The following is a 22,542-nucleotide window of genomic DNA, read 5'->3' on the forward strand; positions in this document are numbered from 1 at the left end:
TGGTTAGTTGAGATTTTACCTCCTCGAACTTCCTCAAATAGTTTCAAGGAATTCTCGAGCTTCTCTTCGATTTGGAACATGCTTTCTTTGAAAGCATCCAGTTCTCCTAACACATGAGCCTCGAGGGTCTCCTTATCATGTTCTATCCTTTGGAAATGTTCATCTATAGATAATAAAACATTCTCCAACACAAAAACTCTCTCTTCTAAGAAGTTAGAGGCCTTACCTGTAGGCTCACTTGAAGAACGGACCTTTTTGTCTCCCCATTGAGAAGGAATAGCATTCCTTCCCCTTTGAGACTCAACATGCTCCATGGTTACACTAGAAGCCATACCCACAAACTACTTGTGCTCCCTCTTGAACCTTTCTCTGATGCCAAAATTGTCACGGTCTTGGACACACTCCAAAGCTACCGTGCCGACACTCGAACTTACTCAATCTCTTGAGCTAAGATCAAGTCATCCCAACCCTCAATACTTATAAAGAAAGTTAAGAACACAAGAGAACACAAGAAAAAGGAAGCTTTGGTGGAAGAACACTTTATTGCTCAAGTGTCTATTATAAATGACTCACACTAACTCTCACCTCTTATTTATAGCCATCCACCTCCTTAATGGATGGTTAGGATTAAATCTAATCAACGGTCCAGATTAATTATCTAGAACCTTCATTGCAAATATCTATCCTATTACAACTTTCTAAATGCTTCTAGATTCTTCCATACTACTCTTCATACTCCTATATACATCCACACTCTTCTAAAATACTCTATGACCTTAAAGAGTTTTCTAGAACCTTCTAGAGTATTCCGGGACCTTTTAGGACATTCTAGAACGTTCCGAAACCATCTAGAGCATTCTCAAACATTCCATAAAATTATACAAACACTGTTAAATCTAACCTTCTAAAATTTACTGTGACATAACGCTCCACATAGACAATCATTAACAGAAACTGTTAGTTCAAAAATGGAAGAATAAACGAAATTGGTGTTATATTTTTAATGGACTAATTTGATTAAAAAAATTATTAGAGAACGAAAATGATAATTAGCCAATTTTTCGATGACCAATTTAACAATTAACCCTATGTTAATATTTTAGTTATTATTTATTTATTATGTTAAATATTGAAAAAATAATCTATGAATTTATTAAAGTGAATGTGTTTTAATTTATTCAAAAAATAATTTCTGTATGTTTTTATATTTTCTATGATATAAAAGCTAAATTTTTATATATTTTTAATTTTTATTATTAACTTTTGATATAAATATAAAAAATATACAAGAGAAGTATAGGTAAAGGTGATAAATAAAATATTTTATTAAATAATAATTAGAAAAAAGCATGGTAGATTCATATATAACAAATAAATCATGCTATTTTCTTTAATTATTTTATTTTTATTTAAAAATCATTTCTCGTAACAAATAAATGGGATAAAGTTTTAACAACTCAACAAGTATTTAGAGTCTATTTAAAAAATAATAGAAGCTAGTTTTTTTTTAATTTTTAAATTATGAAAAGTCATAATATGTGTGTTTGATATTATTTAAAAAAAAGTTTTTAATTTTTTAAAATGTTAATTCACAGCTTTTTGAAGAAGTAGAAATATATGATTTCTCGTTCTCGATAAGTCATTTTATGACTTTCTTAAAAAAATTGATTTCAAAATAAAAAATCTACTTTTATTTCCGACTCTGTGAAAATATTTTCTGTTTCGACCATCATTTTCACGCAAGGTTCCATCTCTTAGAAGCACTGTCCTTTCACCACCATTTTTACGTAATGCATCTGCTGAAAGTATTGACTCTCCACCACCATTTTAAAATAAACCACCTATTGCATATATTTTTTTCAGTTATTTTTTTATCATTTTACCATTCTATTTTTATTATTAAATTTGTATTTAATTTGTGTGGTATGAAATCTCAATTTTAATTTTATTTTTTTCATATGTGATTTTATTTTTATATAACTTATTATTTTTATAGTTAGTTTACTTAGTTATAACAAGTTCATGACCCATAAAAGAGGAGGCTAATAGGAGTAAAAAAAAAAAAGAAATAACAACAAAATATACATATATTAACACACATTTTATATTTATTTTTTATGTTCACCTATCATATCATACACAATAAAATGGCAAACATTATTTACACATATACAATAATTTCTTTGACATTGTCATCAAGATTATTGTGAATTAAAATTTTATTACTATTCATCATATACAAAAACACTATTATGGGTGAAGGTGAAGTAAAAGAACTAATTTTTAATGATATTACGTGGTAAGAATCAATTGTCTAAAAATAAGTACTTCTATAACTAAAAATTCACGGCTCTGATATCACTTATTGGATCAATTGTGGAGAACTTTCGACTACTGAAAAGACTTGTATGAGGAATTAAGTAAAAAAATATCAGATAAAAAAACACCACATTTAATTTAAAATCTTAAAATAATAAATTAATAAATATCTCATCTTATAAACTCATTACTCTTTCTTATTCTCTTTGACGTAGAACTAACAGTAGTCACCTCTGGCGAGCGTGGTCTTAACTTCATTTATTTAATTTTGTGCAAGCATGTCGCAAAATAGAATGGATTGAGAAAGTTCTTTAAACATTTTTTTTTCAGCTAACAAGAAAGAGAAGAAAAGGATGCCAAAATTATGTGAACTAGTTGATTCATACTTTTTTTTTTCTTTAAAGTAAACAATGCATGAATCCCCAAAGTCTACAGTATACTCGTAAAGAATTGCTTTTTTTATTTAAATAAAAATAAATTATTTACTCGAATAATCGAACTATATATAGAAAATGAAGTAGGAAAAAAAAAGTCATCTTCGTATTCAAAAAACAGAAATACTCTTTTTTTTTTACACATTATCAAAATAATCCTTCTAAATACTTAAAATTAATACTTACTAATTTCATCTTAATTATATATTTGTCACTTGTCACTTGACATAATAAAATTAGGTCATATAAAACATAATTTCAGACTTCTTCAAGTTAAGATAGTAGTTGACAAATTACTGAATTGCTAGTAATTAACATTATTATATTATATATTATATATATCCAAAACGGACGGTGATTCGAAGAATAATTCTACTCGCTTCACATGCACACATCCCGCTAAAACTTAGTTAGGTAAATTTTTTTAAAAGAGTATTTATATTTTTTAAAAATATAAATATTTTGTTTTATATTTAATAAATAAAAAATTATGTATTTATATTTATAATTTTTAAAAATTAAGAATATTTTTAAAAATATTTAAAAGAGAGTTAAAAATTGATTTGTTCTTATTAAATTAAAAAATTTAATATAATTTTATATATTAACCAATATTTAAATTTAATTTTTATATTAATATTTATTATAATATTTTAAATTTTATAAATTATTTATTAAATATATTTGTTGTTGTTTATATTTATTAAAAATTATTTTTAATTTAATTTATTAAATACTAATATTATAATTTTTAAAAAATTAATTTTTATAAATTATTTTTAAAATGTGAAAATTTTATAAAATTAAATCTAAATATGTGGCTATTTTAACTCGCGGACCGAGCAATTGTAAATAAGTGGACAAAATTATATTGGACTTCTCACTACATTTTAATTATGTTTTGGACCACTTAATAACTAACCGATGAACATTTGAAAAATCAGAAAATAAAATAAATTATAATTAAATTAAGTTGGTCTAATAATTAATTTATTAATTTATTTAAATAAATATTAGAGTTTAAATTTTATCTTATATATATAATAATCGATTAGTCAATAAACAAATTGTTAAATAAAATTTAATTTTATAATAGATTAATTTTTTACTTGTTGAATTAAAAATATTATATAAAAAAAAGACCGCTAATCAACTCTTAGGCTTCGACAAACGACGTGTGTACTGTGTACCTTTCTTTGTGGATTGTGACCACTAGCCCAATCAAAACATTGCGCACTTGTGGGGCTGGAGCGTTAGCTTTAAAAAATATCAAAAGTTTAAATTCTACTCAATACAACTAACGCAAATTCGTCCATATGTACGAGGCACTATGTTTTTTAACCATTTTTTTTTGGGTTTAATATTTATTGGAGGATGAGAACAAAGTTTGTTTAAAAAGATTATCCATTTTATTTTTGTAGTATTTAAAAAATTAGTCATTAAGCTTTTTACTTGATGGATATTCTGGTGTAAACAAAAAAAAATTCTACTCAATACATACAATAATTATTGACCAATAAAACTTTGTGGTTGTATTAGAAAAAATCATAAAAAATAACAAAAATTTAGCCAATTTTTTTTTGTTTTACATCAAAATGTTGATTACTAAAAGTATGTTAAATTTGCGTTTTTATTATTAAAAATTTGTAAAGAAAAATAAGTAAAAATAATCATTTTTTTATAAAATTTTAAAATAAAAAAAAAATACAAGCTAAACCCATGCTAATATTCTCCATTTGCTAATAACATTAAACTAGAAATTTTGACAATAATTTTATTATTTTAGATTTACAGAATAAAATAAATTGCTGAGATCAAAATATAAAAAAATAAAAATATAAAAATTAATATTTTTATATTTTATTTAATAATAAACTAAATATAAAAAATTTAAATTATGATAATTTAATTTATTTATATTTTTATATAATAAAAATTTAAAAATTATAACAATAAAAGTATAATTATAAAAAATTAATAAAAATAATAAAAAATATCTAAAATACATTAATTTAATATTTTAAAACATAATATTTATATCTATATCAAACATAATGATGTATGATGTATCTTCATCTTCTTCTCTTAATGTCCCTCACTTATAAACAAAAGCAACTCAGTTTCAAATCACTATAAATAGAAACCACTTATCCACCATTCTTTTTATCCCAACTCTTTCTTAACTTCTCTGGCAATACCATGACTTCACTATCATCGTCTCCCTCTTTAGTCTTTACAGTCCGAAGGCGCCAACCGGAGCTGGTGGCTCCAGCTACGCCCACTCCCCGCGAAGTTAAACTATTATCTGACATAGATGATCAAGAAGGGTTGCGTTTCCATATTCCATTCTTTCATATTTATCAGCACAAGCCATCTATGGAAGGAAAAGACCCAGTTAGGATTATAAGAGATGCACTCTCGAGAACACTTGTGTTTTACTACCCATTTGCCGGCAGGATCAGGGAAGGTCATGGCCGCAAGTTGATGGTGGATTGTACCGAGGAGGGTGTCTTGTTTATTGAGGCAGATGCTGACGTAACACTTGATCAACTTCGTGGCTCTCTTCATCCTCCATTTCCATGCTCCCAAGAACTCCTTTATAATGTTCCAGGCTCCGATGGAATTGTCAACTGCCCCCTTCTACTCATACAGGTTCAAACAATTAAAGGCCATTCTTGTTTGATAATACGAGGGGTTGCGTCGCAAATAGTTAACGGCTCGCAATAATTAAGAGAGAGATAAAGACGATTAAAATATTTTTTTATAATATTTTTCAGTAATTAAAATTTAATATATATAATCGATTAAATTATGTTATTTTTGTTAAAATTAGGTTAGATAAATAATTGATTTAATTGAAAAATTGTGAATTAAATTTTGAATTAGTCTAAATTAATATTATTTTTTTATAAAAAATTATTACAATACTCTTATTATAAAAAATAATTAAAATACTCTTATTATTTATATATATATATATATATATATATATTACTTTTAAAAATTCTAAATTCTAATCCTATAGAAAAATAAAGGACTAAAATTTAGGATTCTCAAAATTAATATATATAATAGAAATATTGTAATCATCTTTTATAATAGGATATTATAGTCATTTTCTATAAAAAATAATATTAATTTAGACCACTTCAATATTTGATTCACCATTTTTTGGTCAAATCAATTTGTCTAGCCTAATTTTGACAAAAAAAATACGATTTAATCGATTATATATATTAAATTTTAATTATTAAGCATCTTTATCTGAATGGCTCTCTAGTTGAATTTGGATGCTCTTAATTTTGAGTTTTATTTTAAAAGATAAAATATAATTTTTTTAGTTTTATTTATAAAATAAATTATAAAAATTATATTTTACTCTTTTAAATAAAAATTCAAAATTTAGATGATTTAAATTCTAATTAATTATTCCTTTCTATATAATCTTACTCAAAAATTAATTTTTGGTAATAAATTTTAACTATTTTTTAAATTTTAATACTTATATTATATTTACAATATAATGGATTAGTCAAGTAATTAATTTACTTATCTATTTAAATAAATATCAAAAGTTTATTAGCTAATAAATAATTCTTAATTAAAATGTTATAATAAATTAATTTGTTACCTATAAATTAGAGAACAATATAAAAAAAAAAAAACTAAAATCTGCCTCCTCACCCTTCAAATAACGATCGTCGATCATTAACAATCACTCTAAATTCTATATTCTAAAATTTAAATATTATATATTTTAATATTAAATTTTAAATTATAAATTCTAAAATTTTTAAAAGTGTGAAAATAAAAATGATTTTGATAATAAAAAAATAAGTTAGTTAATGGTAATTAATCCAAAAGTTGGTTCCTATATATTTTCAAAAATACATATTTTGCGTACTTTCTTAAATTAAAAGACGTATACTTAGCTATGAAAACAAAATATTTCTTCTATTTTAAAATTAGTGTTTTATTTTAAATTTTTTGGACCAATATAAGATGTCTATTTATTAGGAAAATTACGTGAGAGGAATGTTATATATGTACTACCTTTATATCTACATTATTGCTTAGTGTAATTTTTAGTTTTAATATTAAAATAATTGATAAAAATTATGAAAATTAAAATATTTACCTTTTATATATACTCCAGATGAAACATTTACAGAAAAAAGTGTACACAAAATTTATACAGATATCATTTTTAATATATGAAAATGATTTTTTTTATCCAACAATACTCTTATATTAAGCGAACGTGTCTGATGTATGTTGAGATTGAATAATAAAAAAAGTTTCTTCTATAAAAAAGAGAAAAAGTAAAAAAAAAAATGTTACGATGAATAATTATACATTCAAATAAAATTAAGATATTTATAAATATTTGCTTAATTTGTGTGCACATTTGATTTTAGACACTTACTATAAAATAGATAGAGATGGAGTATATTGTTTTGTTAAAAATCCTTACTTATAGAGTTATAGTAAATCTAATAAACGGTATCATTTATACTTAATTTTGAACCCCATTTAAAGAGAAACAATGCCAATGCAAGGTTCCGATCATAGTAAAATAGGATTAAATCCTTCTAAAATAAAGTTGGTAAAAAAATGAGAGTATAATTATTTTTCATTAAAATTATAGGATTTATGGATAATAAAAATAATAAATTTACTAATACTTAACTTTTTATTTTATTATTACTTTACACATTTTCTTAATTTAAAACATCCTTTTCAAACAATAGATATCAGTTCGTTATGTTTCGATAATCAAGTTAGCTAGTAGAAAAAGTTGGAATCACGGGAAGTAATAAACTAATAATTACTTCTCTCTTTAAAATATTAATTTAAAATTATTTGATTTGAATTAATATTCATAATCTTATACGTAAAATATTTATAATTATCCATACATTTATTTATTTGATATTATATATTTATTATAACAACAATTAATAAATATAAATTAAAATAAGATAATTTTAAATTAATTTAGATTAATTTTTTTAAAAGACTTTCGAAGCAAGTAATTTTTAATATTTTTAGTTATTATTTGATTAGTATAAATATTAAATTATCATTTTATTAATTTATGTGTATAAATTTTGAAAAACGTGAGTACAAATTGTATTGATTCATATATATAAACTGTATTAATTCTAGAGTTGTCCATAGTTTGGTTAATTCAAAAATCAAACATATTTTTGGATTAATTAAAAATATAATTTGTTTTAATTGACCAAATTAATTTTATGCGATAAAACTAGTTATTAAGCGGTTAAAAAATTCAAAAACTGGTTTTAACTGATTATAAAAATAAAATCCAATTTTAAAAAATAATCAATTTTAAAAAAACCAGTTTTATACATAAAAAAATTGAATTTCTTAAAAAAAATTAAAAATTAATTTTTAATCGGTTAAAAATTGATTTTTACAACTAATTTGAACACAAGAATTACATAAAATTTAGTTTTGATTTTGATTAACTATTTTTTAATAATATGAATATAATTTTTAAAATTATTTTATTAAATTGATTAACCAAAATATATTTATAATTTTTTTAACCAATTAACCATAATTTAATTATTTTATAAATATCTTTAATTAATTCATATATGTAAAATTTTAATAAATATAAATATAAATTATATATTTGTGTGTAAAATATCTATAAATATGAATGCAAATGATTACCGACTAAGTTACTCGAACAATTTGTTTTGTTTTTGACAGGTGACACGCTTTAAGTGCGGCGGTTTTGTTTTTGCCATACGCGTGAATCACACGATGATGGATGCAACTGGTCTAGTACAATTTTTCAGTGCTTTAACCGAAATGGCTCAAGGTGCTCATCAACCTTCCATTCTGCCTGTATGGCAAAGGGAGCTCCTACTTGCAAGAGACCCACCACAAATCACATGCAACCATCGCGAATATGAGCAACTTCCAAATACCAAAGAAGGGACCATTATTTCTTATGAGAACCATATGGTTCAACGCTCCTTCTTCTTTGGACCAACTGAAATAGCTTCCCTTCGTCGTTTGGTTCCACGTCACCTTGGCCAATGCACTCGATTTGAGCTTCTAACTGCATGCTTATGGCGTTGCCGTACAAAAGCATTGCAACTTGCGCCAGAAGATGATGTTCGCATGATGTGCATCGTGAATGCACGCGCTAGGTTTAACCCTATTATACCCCTTGGTTATTACGGAAACGCTTTTGTTTATCCGGCAGCAGTTGCTAGTGTAAGGAAGCTTTGTGAAAATCCCTTTTATTATGCCGTAGGGTTAATAAAGAAAGTAAAAACTGAGGTGACAGAAGAGTACGTGCATTCAGTGGCAGATCTAATGGTTACAAAAGGACGACCCTTATTTACAACCGTAGGATCTTTTATTGTGTCAAACTTGACACGTTTTGGGTTAAGAGAAGCGGATTTTGGATGGGGCAAAGCATTATATGCTGGTGTGTCTCAAGGTGGAGTTGGGCCGGCTTTTCATGGAGTAACCTTTTTTATGGATTATGAGAATGAAAAAGGAGAAGAAGGTGTATTATTTCCAATTTACTTGCCTTCCAAAGCTATGGAGAGATTTGAGAAAGAGTTAGGTGATTTGTTTGGTGGGGACCTTAAGAGTATCTTTAATATTTAATTTTAGTTTAATTTTATTTTGAGTTGTACAAAAGCTTATATAAGTATTTGTGATATTATTATATATATAAAAATTAATTTAATACTCAATATGAGTCAATATTTGGTTTTGTTTTAATTTATTAACATTATAATATTTATTTAATAAGTTTAATAAATATCAAGTAGTGGTATTATATTGGTCTTTTTTAAAAATAATATAATATTTGTTTTACAGATATTAATATTATTTTAAAATTTATATCCAATACAAATTTTAATTTTAAATTAGTTATTGTAAAAATAAAAAATGGTACTCAAAAAATATCCTATTAAAATTATTTTCGTAGCTAATAATAATTGTTCTTGTCGAAGTTGACCAGTTTATACGATTTTTATGAAGTCTGAGAGTAAGGTTTATGGGTTGTGTACTTCTTCTGTTCACACTTCACCGGCTTCTATTTTCATAATGCGTGGCGACTACTACTGGCGAGTGGCAAGGATTGGAAATATATGGTGACAAGCATTTTAGGCTCTTCTTGTTTGTTTGAATGCCGCAATCAAACTTTTTCTTATTTTTCTTTTTTTTTTTCTTATTTTTTTCCGTTGAATTATCAACGTACATCTGGATTTTCCGACTGTTATGAAAGGAGTATAATTCCGCAGGAAGTTTTTTTTTCCTATCTCCTTTTTTAATGAAAATTAAAATTCAACTATATCTAACTCAATCATAAGTATAACAAGTTCGTATTTTAATAATTCAATTTCATAAAATATTTTTAAAACTGCGTTTATACATTATTTTCTCCATCAAACCTTATTTAGATTTTTCATTTACAAAGTTTTTGAGCTTCTCAATGTTTGATCTAGACAATTTTAACAAATTCCTTACAAAATTCTATTTTTATAAAAAAGTTATAGGTCATGAAAAATTTTAGTAACAATAGCCATTTTCTCTTATATCAATGTCCTTATCATTGAACTGAATTTCACTTCAAAATTAGAAAAAAAAAAAAAGAGATGGTCAATAGAAATAGTAAATACCATGTTAATACCAATAGTAAAGAAAAAAAAAACCATCATCCAAACTTATAGAAAAAATATAAACTATTCAGAATCTAGCATGAGCCATTTAAATAAGGTGGAAAATCAGGTGAAGTTAACTTTACATAAAGTTGATATCTAAGAGTCGTTAGATAATTTAATTGATTTGACTAAATTTTTATCCAACAGCTCTCAGATATTAATTTCATGTAAAGTCGCTTCACCTGAGTTTTCACCTTTAAATAAAGGTAAATATCAATAGGACAAAGTACTATTATCATGTTTATCCAGAATCAAGTTATGAAGAGTCACCTCACTTGTTTCTCTATAATGCACAAGAACAATATGCTCATATGTCCTGCCATGAAACAACAGAATATCAATTATTCTGAACAAATGTTACAATAACATATGCACAAACATTTCTCAAAGAGCAGTTATGTATATATTAGGTTCATTATTCCAGAGTTAATAAAGTTATCTCAGAAGTTCTTTTTCAACATTTAGTTATCCCCTGTATGAACTTTTTCCTCACAATGGTGCTGATTGGTGAAGTAATACTGTAATAGTTAAAAGTTACTCACGAATCCAACATCCAATAGCTTTACCTCTGGAAAGTAGGGTTCTCCTCTCCATGTGCAGAGTAACAATTTAAGGTTTTGACAGTTCCAACCTAATGATGCAAATCATTATAATTGAAGATTGTGAAAATCAATATAGAGATCAAAAGGCAAAGAAGTATTTCATAAATGAAAGTTGCAAAGTACCTTAAGGCGTTCGTGTGCCTCTCCAAACAGTCCTTCCGTCTTTCTTCTTGCTCCAATTATGGCCATCTCTACGAAAGAAGCACAGGACTCTTTTGTTAAAGAGAAAAAGTGATCCCCCTGTTGTGGAGAATAAATCAATAGTTTTATTGTTCTGTTAGTGAAAAATAAATCGCAATATAAAACTCATTCCCAAAATTGACATGTAACATTTCATTAGGTGTTAATTAGATGACCAAAAATAATTCACATGTTTCAAACACTATATTTGGACAAAATAGTAGAGCCTGGAAACTGAATTTTGTCATTAGGTTTTAGGACAAAATAGGAATGCTTGTGTTTCCTTAGGAATCAGAGTTAATGTCAATGTATTATAGAAGTTTGGAGGGAAAAAGTTTTCAAAATATAAAAATAGTGAATATTGACATCAATGGTGTTTGTCCCACGTGTGATGTATTGGATATAGGTCAATGTGATATTGTTGCATCTATCCATGGCTAAACTTGTGATTTTATCGAAGCATTCAGAGCCCTGGATGTGAGCATGTATTTGTGATAGATGATAGTAAGCAATGCATACAATATTCCCTAATATCTCATAGGAGCTGTAATCTCTCCTATTGAGACTCGCCGTTACCATTGAGTACTAGATGCAAGTGCTGTGTGCAGTCTTTTTCCCATCATATACAAGGGAATGACTTGCAATGAAATGGTATGAGGAGGCAAGGAATTAAGTAGAACAAAACATGATAACCCAGTATTTTGTTTGTAGGATTCATGTCACTCTTTCTTTATTATACCTGATAGTATTAGAATAGAAAGTCTAATTTTTAAGACAAACTCAAACATGACTTGAAGCACTTTCCTATGGAACCAACTAAACACTGGCATTATCAATGTATTTAATTTACAACAGTGTAAATCTTTATCAATAATGAAAATTCTAACAAAAGAAGATGATTAGAAAGAGAATGTTACCAGATGGTGCTTAGAACCATGCTAAACACATATAGCGGGTAAAACCAAAGCAGCTGCAGGAAATAATCAGAAAATATGAGATATGGAGCAAGCATATTACAGGATATGAAGAATCATAGATCATTATGCAACTAGTGCTTACCAAAGTGTGAAATAAAAAGTAAAACTAGTTCACAATTTCGACGTCAGCTATTTGTCAAAATTTCATCTAGCATAAATTCTCGTCATAACGAAATAAACGATGAGTGATTTGTATAGGTAATATATTTTCAACAAAGAAAAATATTTAAAATACCTACAATTTAGATTTGAAATCCTCTAGCGATCAGTGCATCAAATTGCATTCATGATTCAGTTCAAGCTCTCTAACCACAACTTGTAACTTGTAAGCAAGGAGAAAGGTTATCAACATGTCAACATGCCAATCTAGAATCTATAATAATATGAGCAAAACATAGCACTCTGAATATAGCAAATATCGTACCCCTCCAGTGCCAACAGCCATTGCAGGAGCAATGAGAACACTAGCTTTCTTTAGGAAGTCAGCTGCCTCAGGAGTACAGGGCATGTTGGAACCTAGCATTCAAATAATATATGGAAGTCACCATTAGTATTTATGAGAGACAAAAAATATACCCAAAGAGCAAAGACATATTGCACCCTTAAAGAAAAAAAAATACCTTCTACTAGTAGACGACAACCTGCATTAACCAAATTAATGGTATCAGATTGTTCAATTTCATTTTGCGAAGCACAAGGAAATGCAACATCACACCTTTCATTCTAGGGTTTTGCTTCGTCATAATATTTGGACCGAGCATAGGTCTTTGAATAGTCTCTACATAAATCAATGTTATGACTTATTAAAAACGGATGACATTTTCTATAAGGAAATCAGAAAAAAAATTCGAAAATACACTCTGTAATTTTCCATGCCAAGCTAGATTCCACATCAATAAAAGCAAAATAAACAACAAATTAGTAAATCTAAAGCATAAATTCACCAAAACAAATATCAAATCAAATAGGAATCCTACCAAACTAGAAATAAATAAACGGAGATAAATAGAACAATTAATATTATGAACAATATTCATGAAGATTAATTAAATAATACACAGTATTTTCCTTACTTACTTGAAATTTGTAATTGAATATGAAGTTAGTACTCTACCTTTTTCTAATACTAAGTAAGCAAGTGGTTTTTCTTTTTTTTCTTTTAAATTTTGTTTTATATAATCACATTGTAAAACTAATGTGACTAATTGAGCTGAAGTAATGTGATGAATTGATTATACTAATTAAGTTTAACAAACACCAAATTCAGAATTTCATGATGAAAATAGTAGATACAAACATTACAAAAATAAATTTAATAATCAGAGAGAGACAGAGAGGAACTTACAAGAAGCTGCGACAGCGACGTGCTATGGCGACGGGATCACAACGACAGCGATCAGCAAAGACGTTGCAATGACGAGTTTGTGGAAGAAGAAAAACTTATATGCAGATTCACAAATCACAATAAGAGAGAGAGAGAGAGAGAGAGTGAGAGAGAAAGAGAGAAAGAGAGAGAGGAACTTATATGAAGAGAATGGCGCAGCGGGCTCGGCGGAGGAGAAGAAGAAGAATACGAAAAAGTTCTGCTCTCAGGCAGAAGACGGCGGATTTTCTCAAGAGTCGGAGAAGAAGAAGCTCTGCTCTCTACCTCTCTCCGTGACCATGACTCTGTTTTGGTCTTTACTCTTGGGCGTTGGAAGAGAAGAAGAGTCGTCACTCTAGACTCTGATTCTCTGAAGATTTTTGTTGATAAATGAGTGAAACGAGTAGAGACGCGGGAAGCAATCGCGGGAGTAGTTTTTTGTTGATAAAAATTGACGACTATTTTGTCGATTTTAGTTAAAATAAAAATCAACACTCTATCCGTCTATTTTATATAATAAATCTATACCGTTCACTCAATTTAGAAAAGTGAACTTTATTGTCTAAATTTATCGACAATAGAAACTGTCGATATTTTAATTATTAAAATAGATAATCAGTATGTTGATTTTAAAGAAAAAAAATTTTTGACCCCTTTTTCATTAGTAATTTGACAATAGTAGTAAGGTGTTAAAAAATTGTCAAAATAATAGACGACATTGTCGTCGATTTTAATATTTTATTTTTAATCCTCCCTTTTTCATTTTATCGACGACAAGCCGTCAAAAAATATCGAGGGAAAACTTAACCGTCGATTTTTGGCGTTGATAATTATACTGTTTCTTGTAGTGTGCAATTTACTTGAGATTGTTGAGAATTTTTGTTAGAAGCATGAAATTGACATCCCTGATATGAGCACACAATAAACAATTGAAAGAGGTCGATCTCGTCAACCAAAGATAACAGTTGAACATTATTATCGGGTAGATGTGTTTTTTACAGCAATTGACTCTCAAATACAAGAGTTAAATAGTATTCAATGAAAAAATTATTGAACTTTTGACTTTAAGTATTTCTTTGGATCATAAAGACAATTTTAAGTTGTTTAATATTCAGATTATATGCAAGTTAGTTGAAAAGTTTTATCTTTCAGATTTCTCTATCGTGAAATGATTTTTTTGAATGCTCAATTATAACATTATGCATTTGATATACCGAATCATTTAAAAGATGTTGGTACAGTTTTTGAGTTATGTCAAAGATTGAAAGAAACAGGAAAATAAAAAACTTAGCATTTGGTTGATAGATTGATTCGTAATGTCTTGACTTTTTTAATATCTACAGCAATAACAGAAAGAGCTTTCTCGTTAATAAAATTTGTTAAAACAAAGTTTCAGAGTAAAATGGTAGATGACTTTCTTGTAGATAATTTAGTCATTTATATTGAAAAATAGTTGCAGCTAATTTCAATACAAATTCAATAATAGATGACTTTAAATTAAAAAAAACGTCGAGATCAATTGTCTATGTAAGTTACAAATTTTAATTCATTTTAACTCTAGCTCTATTATTATTTAATTTTTTCATCGCATAAGTTATAGTTGTGATTTAAAATATTTACAAAAGCATAATATATTTTTTAGTAATTTTGCAAGAAACTTCTAAAAAAATTGAATAGTATTTAAAAATTTTAAATGTAATAACCTATATCTATAAAATTTGAGATTATTTTTTAGATATTTATGTTTAATTATTTGAATAAATAATATATTTAATCATCTTATAAAAATAAATTCTAAATTTTAGTTGTCATTTTTAATTAAATATATATATTTAATTATTTTTTATTAAAATAAAAAATAAAAAAATTAGTCCGAATTAAATATTGTCTAGCTTGGTCCTGCTCCTAGCCATATGGCGTATCATGTTTTGCGTGTCAGCTGTGTCTTTCTTTAGGATATGATGTTTCTCACTTTAGATTTGCTGAGAGGGTACCGATAAGGCTTCAACAATTTCAAAAATAATCATAAAAAAGAGTCTCAACATATTTTCATTTTTAATAATAATGTTCCGTTCTTGTCTTCTTGACCTATCAGTCCGATCTATCACTCTCTTCCCCCTCAGCTTTTATTTCTGTCCTTCGCCACACAATGTGCTTTCAGCAGCTCACTTATTTATTTTATTTTTATTGTTAAGTCCAATAAAAACACATATAACGTCGACAATTGATTTGGAATTCACTCCACTTTTCCAAATAAACAATGAAAAATATTTATGTTAATTAACAAGTGATGGTTTTTCGTCCATGTAATATATGGACGACACTTAATAATAATATACTCATGTTTTGTAGTTTAATCAATATACTCATAAACAATGGCTTCTTTTTTATTTAAATAAAAATAAATTATTTACTCGAATAATCGAACTACAGAAAAATAAAGCAGAAAAAAAAAAATCATCTTCATGTTAGAAGAACAAAAAGACTCTTTTTTTTCTGCACATTACCAGAATAATCTTTCTAAATACTTGAAATGAACACCTACTAATTTCATCTTAACTATATATTTGTCACTTGTGACTTGACATAGTAAAATTAGGTCATATAAAACATAATTTCAGACTTCTTCAAGTTAAGACAGTTCATAGTAGTAGACAAATGACTGCATTGCTAGTAATTAATATTATTATATTAGGGAACCATTTAAATAAAGATGTTTAAAATATTTTTTTTAAATTGTTTTAAATAATTAAAATTTAATATATATAATTGATTAAATTATGTTATTTTTATTAAAATTAGATTAGATAAATTGATTATTTGGCCAAAAAATCGATAAACTATATCTTGAACCGATCTAAATTAATATTTTTTTATAAAAAATAATTACAATATTTCTATTTAAAAAATTACTAAAATATTCTTTTATATATACATATTTTAAAAACTCTAAATTCTAACCTTTTTTTCTTTTTGTCGTTATAGAGTTAGAATTTAGGATTTTTAAAATTAAAAAATATATAATAAACATATTTTTGTCATTTTCTATAATAAGGTTATTGTAGTCATTTTTTATAAAAAAGAATATTAATTTAAATCGGTTTAAGATTTGGTTTACCAATTTTTTGATTAAATTAATTTGCATAATCTAATTTTGACAAAAATAATATAATTTAATTAATTATATATATTAAATTTTAGTTAATAATAAATATTTTAAAAAAAAAAACATTTCAAACATCTTTATTGGAATATCTATACAAAAGGCACGGTGATTGGTGAATAATGCCACGTTCGCTTCACATGCAGCTAAGTATGTAGCTAATTTAACCCGGACCAGTTCCATAAAATAAGTGGACAACATTGTAATCGACTTCACATCACATTTTAATTGTATTTTGGACCACTTAATAACTTACCGATGAACATACAGAAAACCTGAAAATAAAATGGACCGCTAATCATCTCTTTTTTTTTTTTTTTTGGTCAAGACCGCTAATCAACTCTTAGGCATCGAGAAATTAAATGACGTGTTACCCTTCTTTGTGGATTGTGACCACTAGCCCAATCAAAACATTTCATGTGGCGATGGCATTGACATACTTCGCACAAGAATGTCGTGGGGCTGGATTCCGGAGTATTGGCCTAACGGAAAAACATTTGAAATGTGCTAGCAGATAGTATAATATTGAACGTGTACGTTAATAATTTGCCAAACATTTTTATTGTTTTTCGAATTTTATGGAAAAAAATAAAAAAAATTATTTTTTGTTTCATCCTTCTATTTTTATAAAATTTTTAAAATAAAAAATACTAAAATAAAAACAGAAAATAAAAAACACAAACTAAATACACTTTTAGTTTTTCTTTTCTATTTTTCTTGTATTCAAGTCAATTTAATCATCTTAGATTAGTCGTAATAGCAATTGAGATAGAGTAAAGAATTGAAAGCATGAGAGTGTTCTCATGCATTGATACAGAAAGTAGAATTGGAGAAAGAGAAGAAGACTTAAGACACAGAAATAGAAGTGAAAGTAAAAGTGTGAAACTGAAAACTAATGCATTACAATTGTAACTACTGTATTAAATAATAGAGTAATACAATATATATAGTAAAGTTATCAATAGAGACTAACTAATTCACTTATATTCATTCACAGGCCCCTCAAACTTAGTAATGGGTTGAAGAACCACTCTAAGTTTGTCTCAAAATTTGTGAAATAGAGATGATAAAAGGGATTTAGTGATAATATCCCCAATCTAATCTATAGAGGATATATGGAGGACATAGAGTTGTTTTTTATTCACCATCTCTCTTAGGTAGTAGGTCAATTTCCAAGTGTTTGCACCTAGTATGAAGGACCGGGTTAGCCGCTAATGAGCAAGAACTTTGATTATCACAGTAAATAGTATGTGCTATTGATTGTGGAATCCGAAGCTCCTTTAGAAGATACTGTATAGATACTAGTTCTGACTGACATGCTGCCATGCTCCTATACTCTGCCTCAGTGCTACTGCGACTAACTTTGGCTTGCTTATTGCTCCTCCATGATACCAAATTGCTTCCTAAGTATACACAATAGCCAGTAATCAAAATCCTGTCCCCCAAATTCCTTGCCCAATCTGCGTCTGCGAATGCAAGTAGTCTCAAGTCAGCACATTTTTTAAATTTAATACATGCTAATACTGTACCTGCAATATATCTGAGGATGCGTTTGACAGCTTTCCAGTGCTCAATTGTTGGAGAGTGCATGTATTGAGAGACCTTGTTCACATAGAAAGAAAGATCTGGTCTTGAAATAGTCAAATACTGAAGTGATCCAACAATCTCTCTATACAATTTAGGATCCTGAAAATGATCAACATCATTTGATGTAAGCTTCAAGGCTGAGACCATAGGGGTAGCCATTGAATTTGCAGTGTCTATTTTGGCCTTTTATAGCAGATCTCGAGCATATTTTTGTTGAGAAACTAGAATGGATCCATCTGTTAAATAAGAGAATTCTAACCCAGGAAAATAACTGAAATTTCCAAGATCTTTAAGGGGAAAGATTTTATTGAGATCAGAGATAAGTTTGTCTATTTCACCAATGTCACTTCCAGTAACAACAATATCATCTACATAGGCTAAGAGAAAGGTGGTATATGTATTAGTGTGTTTAACAAACAATGAAATATCACTTTTGGTTCTAGTGAAATCAAACTATAATAACGTAGCAGTCAATGTATTAAACAAGCTCTTGGAGCTCGCTTCAATCCATAGATTACTTTGTTAAACTTACAAACATGTAATGCATTCCCAAATTGGTAACCTGCTGGTGGAGACATGTATACCTCTTCTTCAAGAATACCATTTAGAAAGGCATTATCAAAATCAAATTGCCTTAGTGTCCATCCACGTGATAGAGCTATAGTAATTATAATTCTCACGGTAGTAGGTCTCACAACTCGACTGTATATATTTGACTGTAATCTATGCCTTCAACCTGCAAAAAATCCTTTGCAACTAACCTGAATTTGTACCTGATGATGTTGCCTAATGAATCTCTTTTTACATCAAATACCCATTTAGAATCAATAACAGTTTTATGCTTTAATGGTTCAACTAAATCCCAGGTGTTACATCTTACTAAAGCCTGTATTTCAGCATCTATTGCATTTTTCTAGTGTAAACACTGAAGAGCTTATTTAACATTCTTTGGGGTATTGTTAATCAAATCATAAGGTTCTACTGAAGTTATAGCTAATGCTTGAGTTTATTGCTTCTGGTTTTTGATCTTGTGAGCATATTGTGAGTATTAAAAAATGTAGTAGAACTAGTATTTGTAGCATTTTCAAAAGGTAGACAGATTTTAAGGCCTTAAGTTGGGATGGAAGAATTTTGATTGAGGCTAGTACTAAAAGAGGTATGCTCAGTAATTTGAGTGTCAGGGCAAGTAGTCGATGAGGGAGAATCTGAGATATCTAAAGAGGTAGAGTTTAGGGAGGGTTAGAAGGTTTGGGTGAAGTGTTGAATGTAAAAGCTAGCAGATCTTTAACTGTATCATGGTTCACTACTAAATTTTTATTGTGAATAGAGAATTGTAAGAAAATTCAGTTTTATCAAATATCACATGTCTCGAATAGTAAATTTTTTCATCTTTAGTCATGCACTTATAACCACTGTAGTTACTATCATAGCCAAGAAATAAGCACTTTTCTGATTTAAAAGCAAACTTTACTTTGTTAGAAGATCTCAAATAAGGAAAGCAAACACATCCAAATATTTTAAAGTTCTTATAATCTGATAATTTTCCAAATAAAATTTCAAAAGGTGATTTATTTTCTAATACAGAACTTGGTAATCTATTGATGATATATACTGCTGATAGAAAGGAGTCTTCCCAAAATAACATTGGTAATACAGCAGTAGCCAAAAGTGACAATCCTACTTCGATTATATGCCTATGTCTTCTCTCTACACTATCTTGTTGTTGATGTGTGTAGGGACATGAGATTCTATGCATAATACCATGTTCAGTTAAAAATTGAGTGAAGGAGTGTGACATGAATTCCATACCTCTATCAGTTTGCAAAGCCTTAATCTTCAATCCTGTTTGAGTTTCCATAAACACTTTTATAATTTTTTAATGCTTGTAGTGACTGAGATTTATGAGTGAGTAAAAAAATAGTTATGTATTTTGTATGAGCATCCACAAATGAGATGTAGTATCTATATATATTTCTAGACATTATAGAGGCAGGCCCCCAAATATCAACAAAAACAAGGTCTAATGGTGTTGTATAGACTGACTCAAATTTTGCAAAAGGCAACTGATGTACTTTTTTATAGCACAATTTTTAGAATCAAATTGAATAGGAACTCCACATGTTTTCAAGACAGAAAGTACAGTTTTTATTGAACTGTGACCTAGGCGTTTATGCCAAAGGTCAAGGGTTACATTTTTGTTTCTTTGAGCTACAAATGCTTTCTTAATAGAATAATCTGTAATGCTATGCTTACAAGAAACTGAATTATTCAAAGAACTATGCATTAAGGATTTATTAAGCACAGGAACAAACAAATTTTTAAAGGAATATATGCCATTTCTAGCTTTGCCTTGGAGAAGAATTTCTTGAGAGTGCTGATCATGCACAATACAATCATAACGCCAAAATTCAAAATAGACATAGTTATCTAAAGCAAATTGAGATACACTTAATAAATTCTGTGTGATTTCAGGGACATGAAGTAATTTATTTAAAAGAAACTTGATTTTACTGTCTTTATCACAAAGAATTGAGGTTCCTTGAGATAGAATTTTCGTACCTTGACCATTACTTACAAACAATTTATCAGAATTTGAAATGGAAGAGTTGGAATTCAGCAAGTTAAGTGAATCTGGTGTAACATGGTGGCTTGCTCCTGAATCTGGGTACCATACAGATTCCTAATAATTTTGAGGATTTGAGAAATAAGCTCTTGATTGATAGAACTGTGATGATGATGGTGGTGGTTGTGTGTTAGAGTAGGGGAATGTAGATTGTGGTGATTGTGAGCTATTTCCATAAGCTTGAAAGTTAGCATCGAATCTATGGAAGAAAGTTTGAATCACATGGCCTTGGCGACCACAAAGTTGACACTGAGGTCGATTACTTTGTTTAGAAAAACGACCTCCTCTTCCAAATCTTCCCCCTCTTCCTCTTCGAAGAAAAGAACCTCTTTGAGATTGAATGGTATACGGTGATGGTGCTTGTGCCAAATCTGCCATGGGGATGCCACCTTGTGGTTTTTTGTATATTTTCAGCATATCATCATAGGCTTTAAGGAAAGACTCAACTTCAGGTACGTTGTAGGTTGATAATTTTGACATTATAGAAGTGATAAATACGGTATACTCCTCAGGTAAATCATCACGAATTGCCGAGATATGGTCATCTTGTTGAATTTGATATCCAATGGATTGTAGTTAACAAGATCTTGAATTTGTGAGAGATAATCTGGTATCGATCCAATTTTTCTTACTGATTTCAGTTAAGCTTTTAAGCTTTGAATTCTTATGGCAGAGGTCTCAGTAAAATAGTCATTGAGTGCATTCCAAATCTCATAAAATTGATGACACTGAAGAATCTTGTTCTTGAAGGGTTTTGTGACTGATGCAAGAACCCAAGTTGATAGAGTAAGATCATCTAATCTCCATTGTTTGAAAACTTCAGTTTCTGTTTTAGTCTTCTTGGTAGCATCTTCTTCATATTGTTGTGGAATCTTGTTTTGGTACAAGTGATTTTCAAGACTTAAATTCTGAATTGTAAGTAAAGCTTGGTGTCTCCATGTATTATAATTGTTGTGATCCAACTTCTCAGAAATTGGGGAGATCGATCTCTTGGTTAAAGATTCTAATAGAGTAATTGACATTATGGAACACCAAATTGAAGAAATCAAGAAAGGGGGAAAACAAAATTAGGACAAAAAAATTAGGGAAAAAATTGAAAGAAAACAAAAGATTAATCAGAATTTGAAGAGAAGCAGGATCTCAGGCTCTGGATACCATAATAGCAACTGAGATAGAGTAAGGAATTGAAAGCATGAGAGTGTTCTCATGCATTGATGCAGAAAGTAAAATTGGAGAAGAAAAAGGAGACTTGAGACACAGAAGTGGAAGTAGAAGTGACAGTGTAAAACTGAAAACTAATGCATTGCAATTGTAACTACTGTATTAAATAATAGAGTATATATATATATATATATATATATATATTGAAATTACCAATAGAGACTAACTAATTCACTTATATTCATTCACAGGTCGAATGGTCAATTCGTTCATTCGTTTAAACAAATGTCGAAAATTCAAATTCTACTCGATATACATGTAGTAATTATTGACTAACAATAAAAATGTAACTCAAATTCATAGTAGATTAATCCTTTTCGTTGCGTCGGATAGGAAGCCATAACATTAAGGT

At 28.1% G+C, this 22,542-nt stretch overlaps 2 protein-coding genes across 4 annotated transcripts; one reads left to right on the forward strand and one right to left on the reverse strand.

The window, feature by feature from the left end:
• Positions 1–4,881: 4,881 nt before the first annotated feature.
• LOC130932423 (benzyl alcohol O-benzoyltransferase-like) lies at positions 4,882–9,494 on the forward strand. Its single transcript, XM_057861745.1, has 2 exons — positions 4,882–5,405; positions 8,496–9,494. The coding sequence occupies exons 1-2, from the start codon at positions 4,953–4,955 to the stop codon at positions 9,408–9,410; spliced, it is 1,368 nt and encodes a 455-aa protein (XP_057717728.1). The 5' UTR covers positions 4,882–4,952; the 3' UTR covers positions 9,411–9,494.
• A 1,018-nt stretch (positions 9,495–10,512) lies between these two features.
• Positions 10,513–12,717, reverse strand: LOC130932662 (calmodulin-binding transcription activator 4-like). 3 transcript variants are annotated; one of them, XR_009067511.1, is made up of 6 exons: positions 12,473–12,717; positions 12,316–12,381; positions 12,174–12,226; positions 11,200–11,316; positions 11,041–11,105; positions 10,513–10,790 (listed from the first exon to the last, which is right to left on the reverse strand). XR_009067511.1 is itself a non-coding variant. In XM_057862051.1 (5 exons), the coding sequence occupies exons 3-5, from the start codon at positions 11,263–11,265 to the stop codon at positions 10,688–10,690; spliced, it is 234 nt and encodes a 77-aa protein (XP_057718034.1). In that variant the 5' UTR covers positions 11,266–11,316; positions 12,174–12,226; positions 12,316–12,456; the 3' UTR covers positions 10,513–10,687. The 3 variants fall into 3 exon arrangements, 1 of the variants encoding a protein (XP_057718034.1); XR_009067512.1 differs by lacking the exon at positions 12,316–12,381; XM_057862051.1 differs by lacking the exon at positions 12,473–12,717 and having other exon boundaries at positions 12,316–12,456.
• Between the last annotated feature and the right edge of the window lie 9,825 nt (positions 12,718–22,542).

Source organism: Arachis stenosperma, chromosome 6 (assembly GCF_014773155.1).
Source record: "Arachis stenosperma cultivar V10309 chromosome 6, arast.V10309.gnm1.PFL2, whole genome shotgun sequence".
NCBI lineage: Eukaryota > Viridiplantae > Streptophyta > Magnoliopsida > Fabales > Fabaceae > Arachis > Arachis stenosperma.

Bases quoted from the DNA above. Each gene is read 5' to 3' on its own strand.
- LOC130932423 (XM_057861745.1), top strand. From the start codon at position 4,953: ATGACTTCACTATCATCGTCTCCCTCTTTAGTCTTTACAGTCCGAAGG. The intron at 5,406-8,495 runs GTTCAAACAATT...TGTTTTTGACAG, and splicing joins GCCCCCTTCTACTCATACAG to GTGACACGCTTTAAGTGCGG.
- LOC130932662 (XM_057862051.1), bottom strand. From the start codon at position 11,265: ATGGCCATAATTGGAGCAAGAAGAAAGACGGAAGGACTGTTTGGAGAG. The intron at 11,106-11,199 runs GTACTTTGCAAC...TTGCATCATTAG, and splicing joins AGGCACACGAACGCCTTAAG to GTTGGAACTGTCAAAACCTT. The intron at 10,791-11,040 runs GTAAAGCTATTG...GTTTCATGGCAG, and splicing joins GAGAACCCTACTTTCCAGAG to GACATATGAGCATATTGTTC.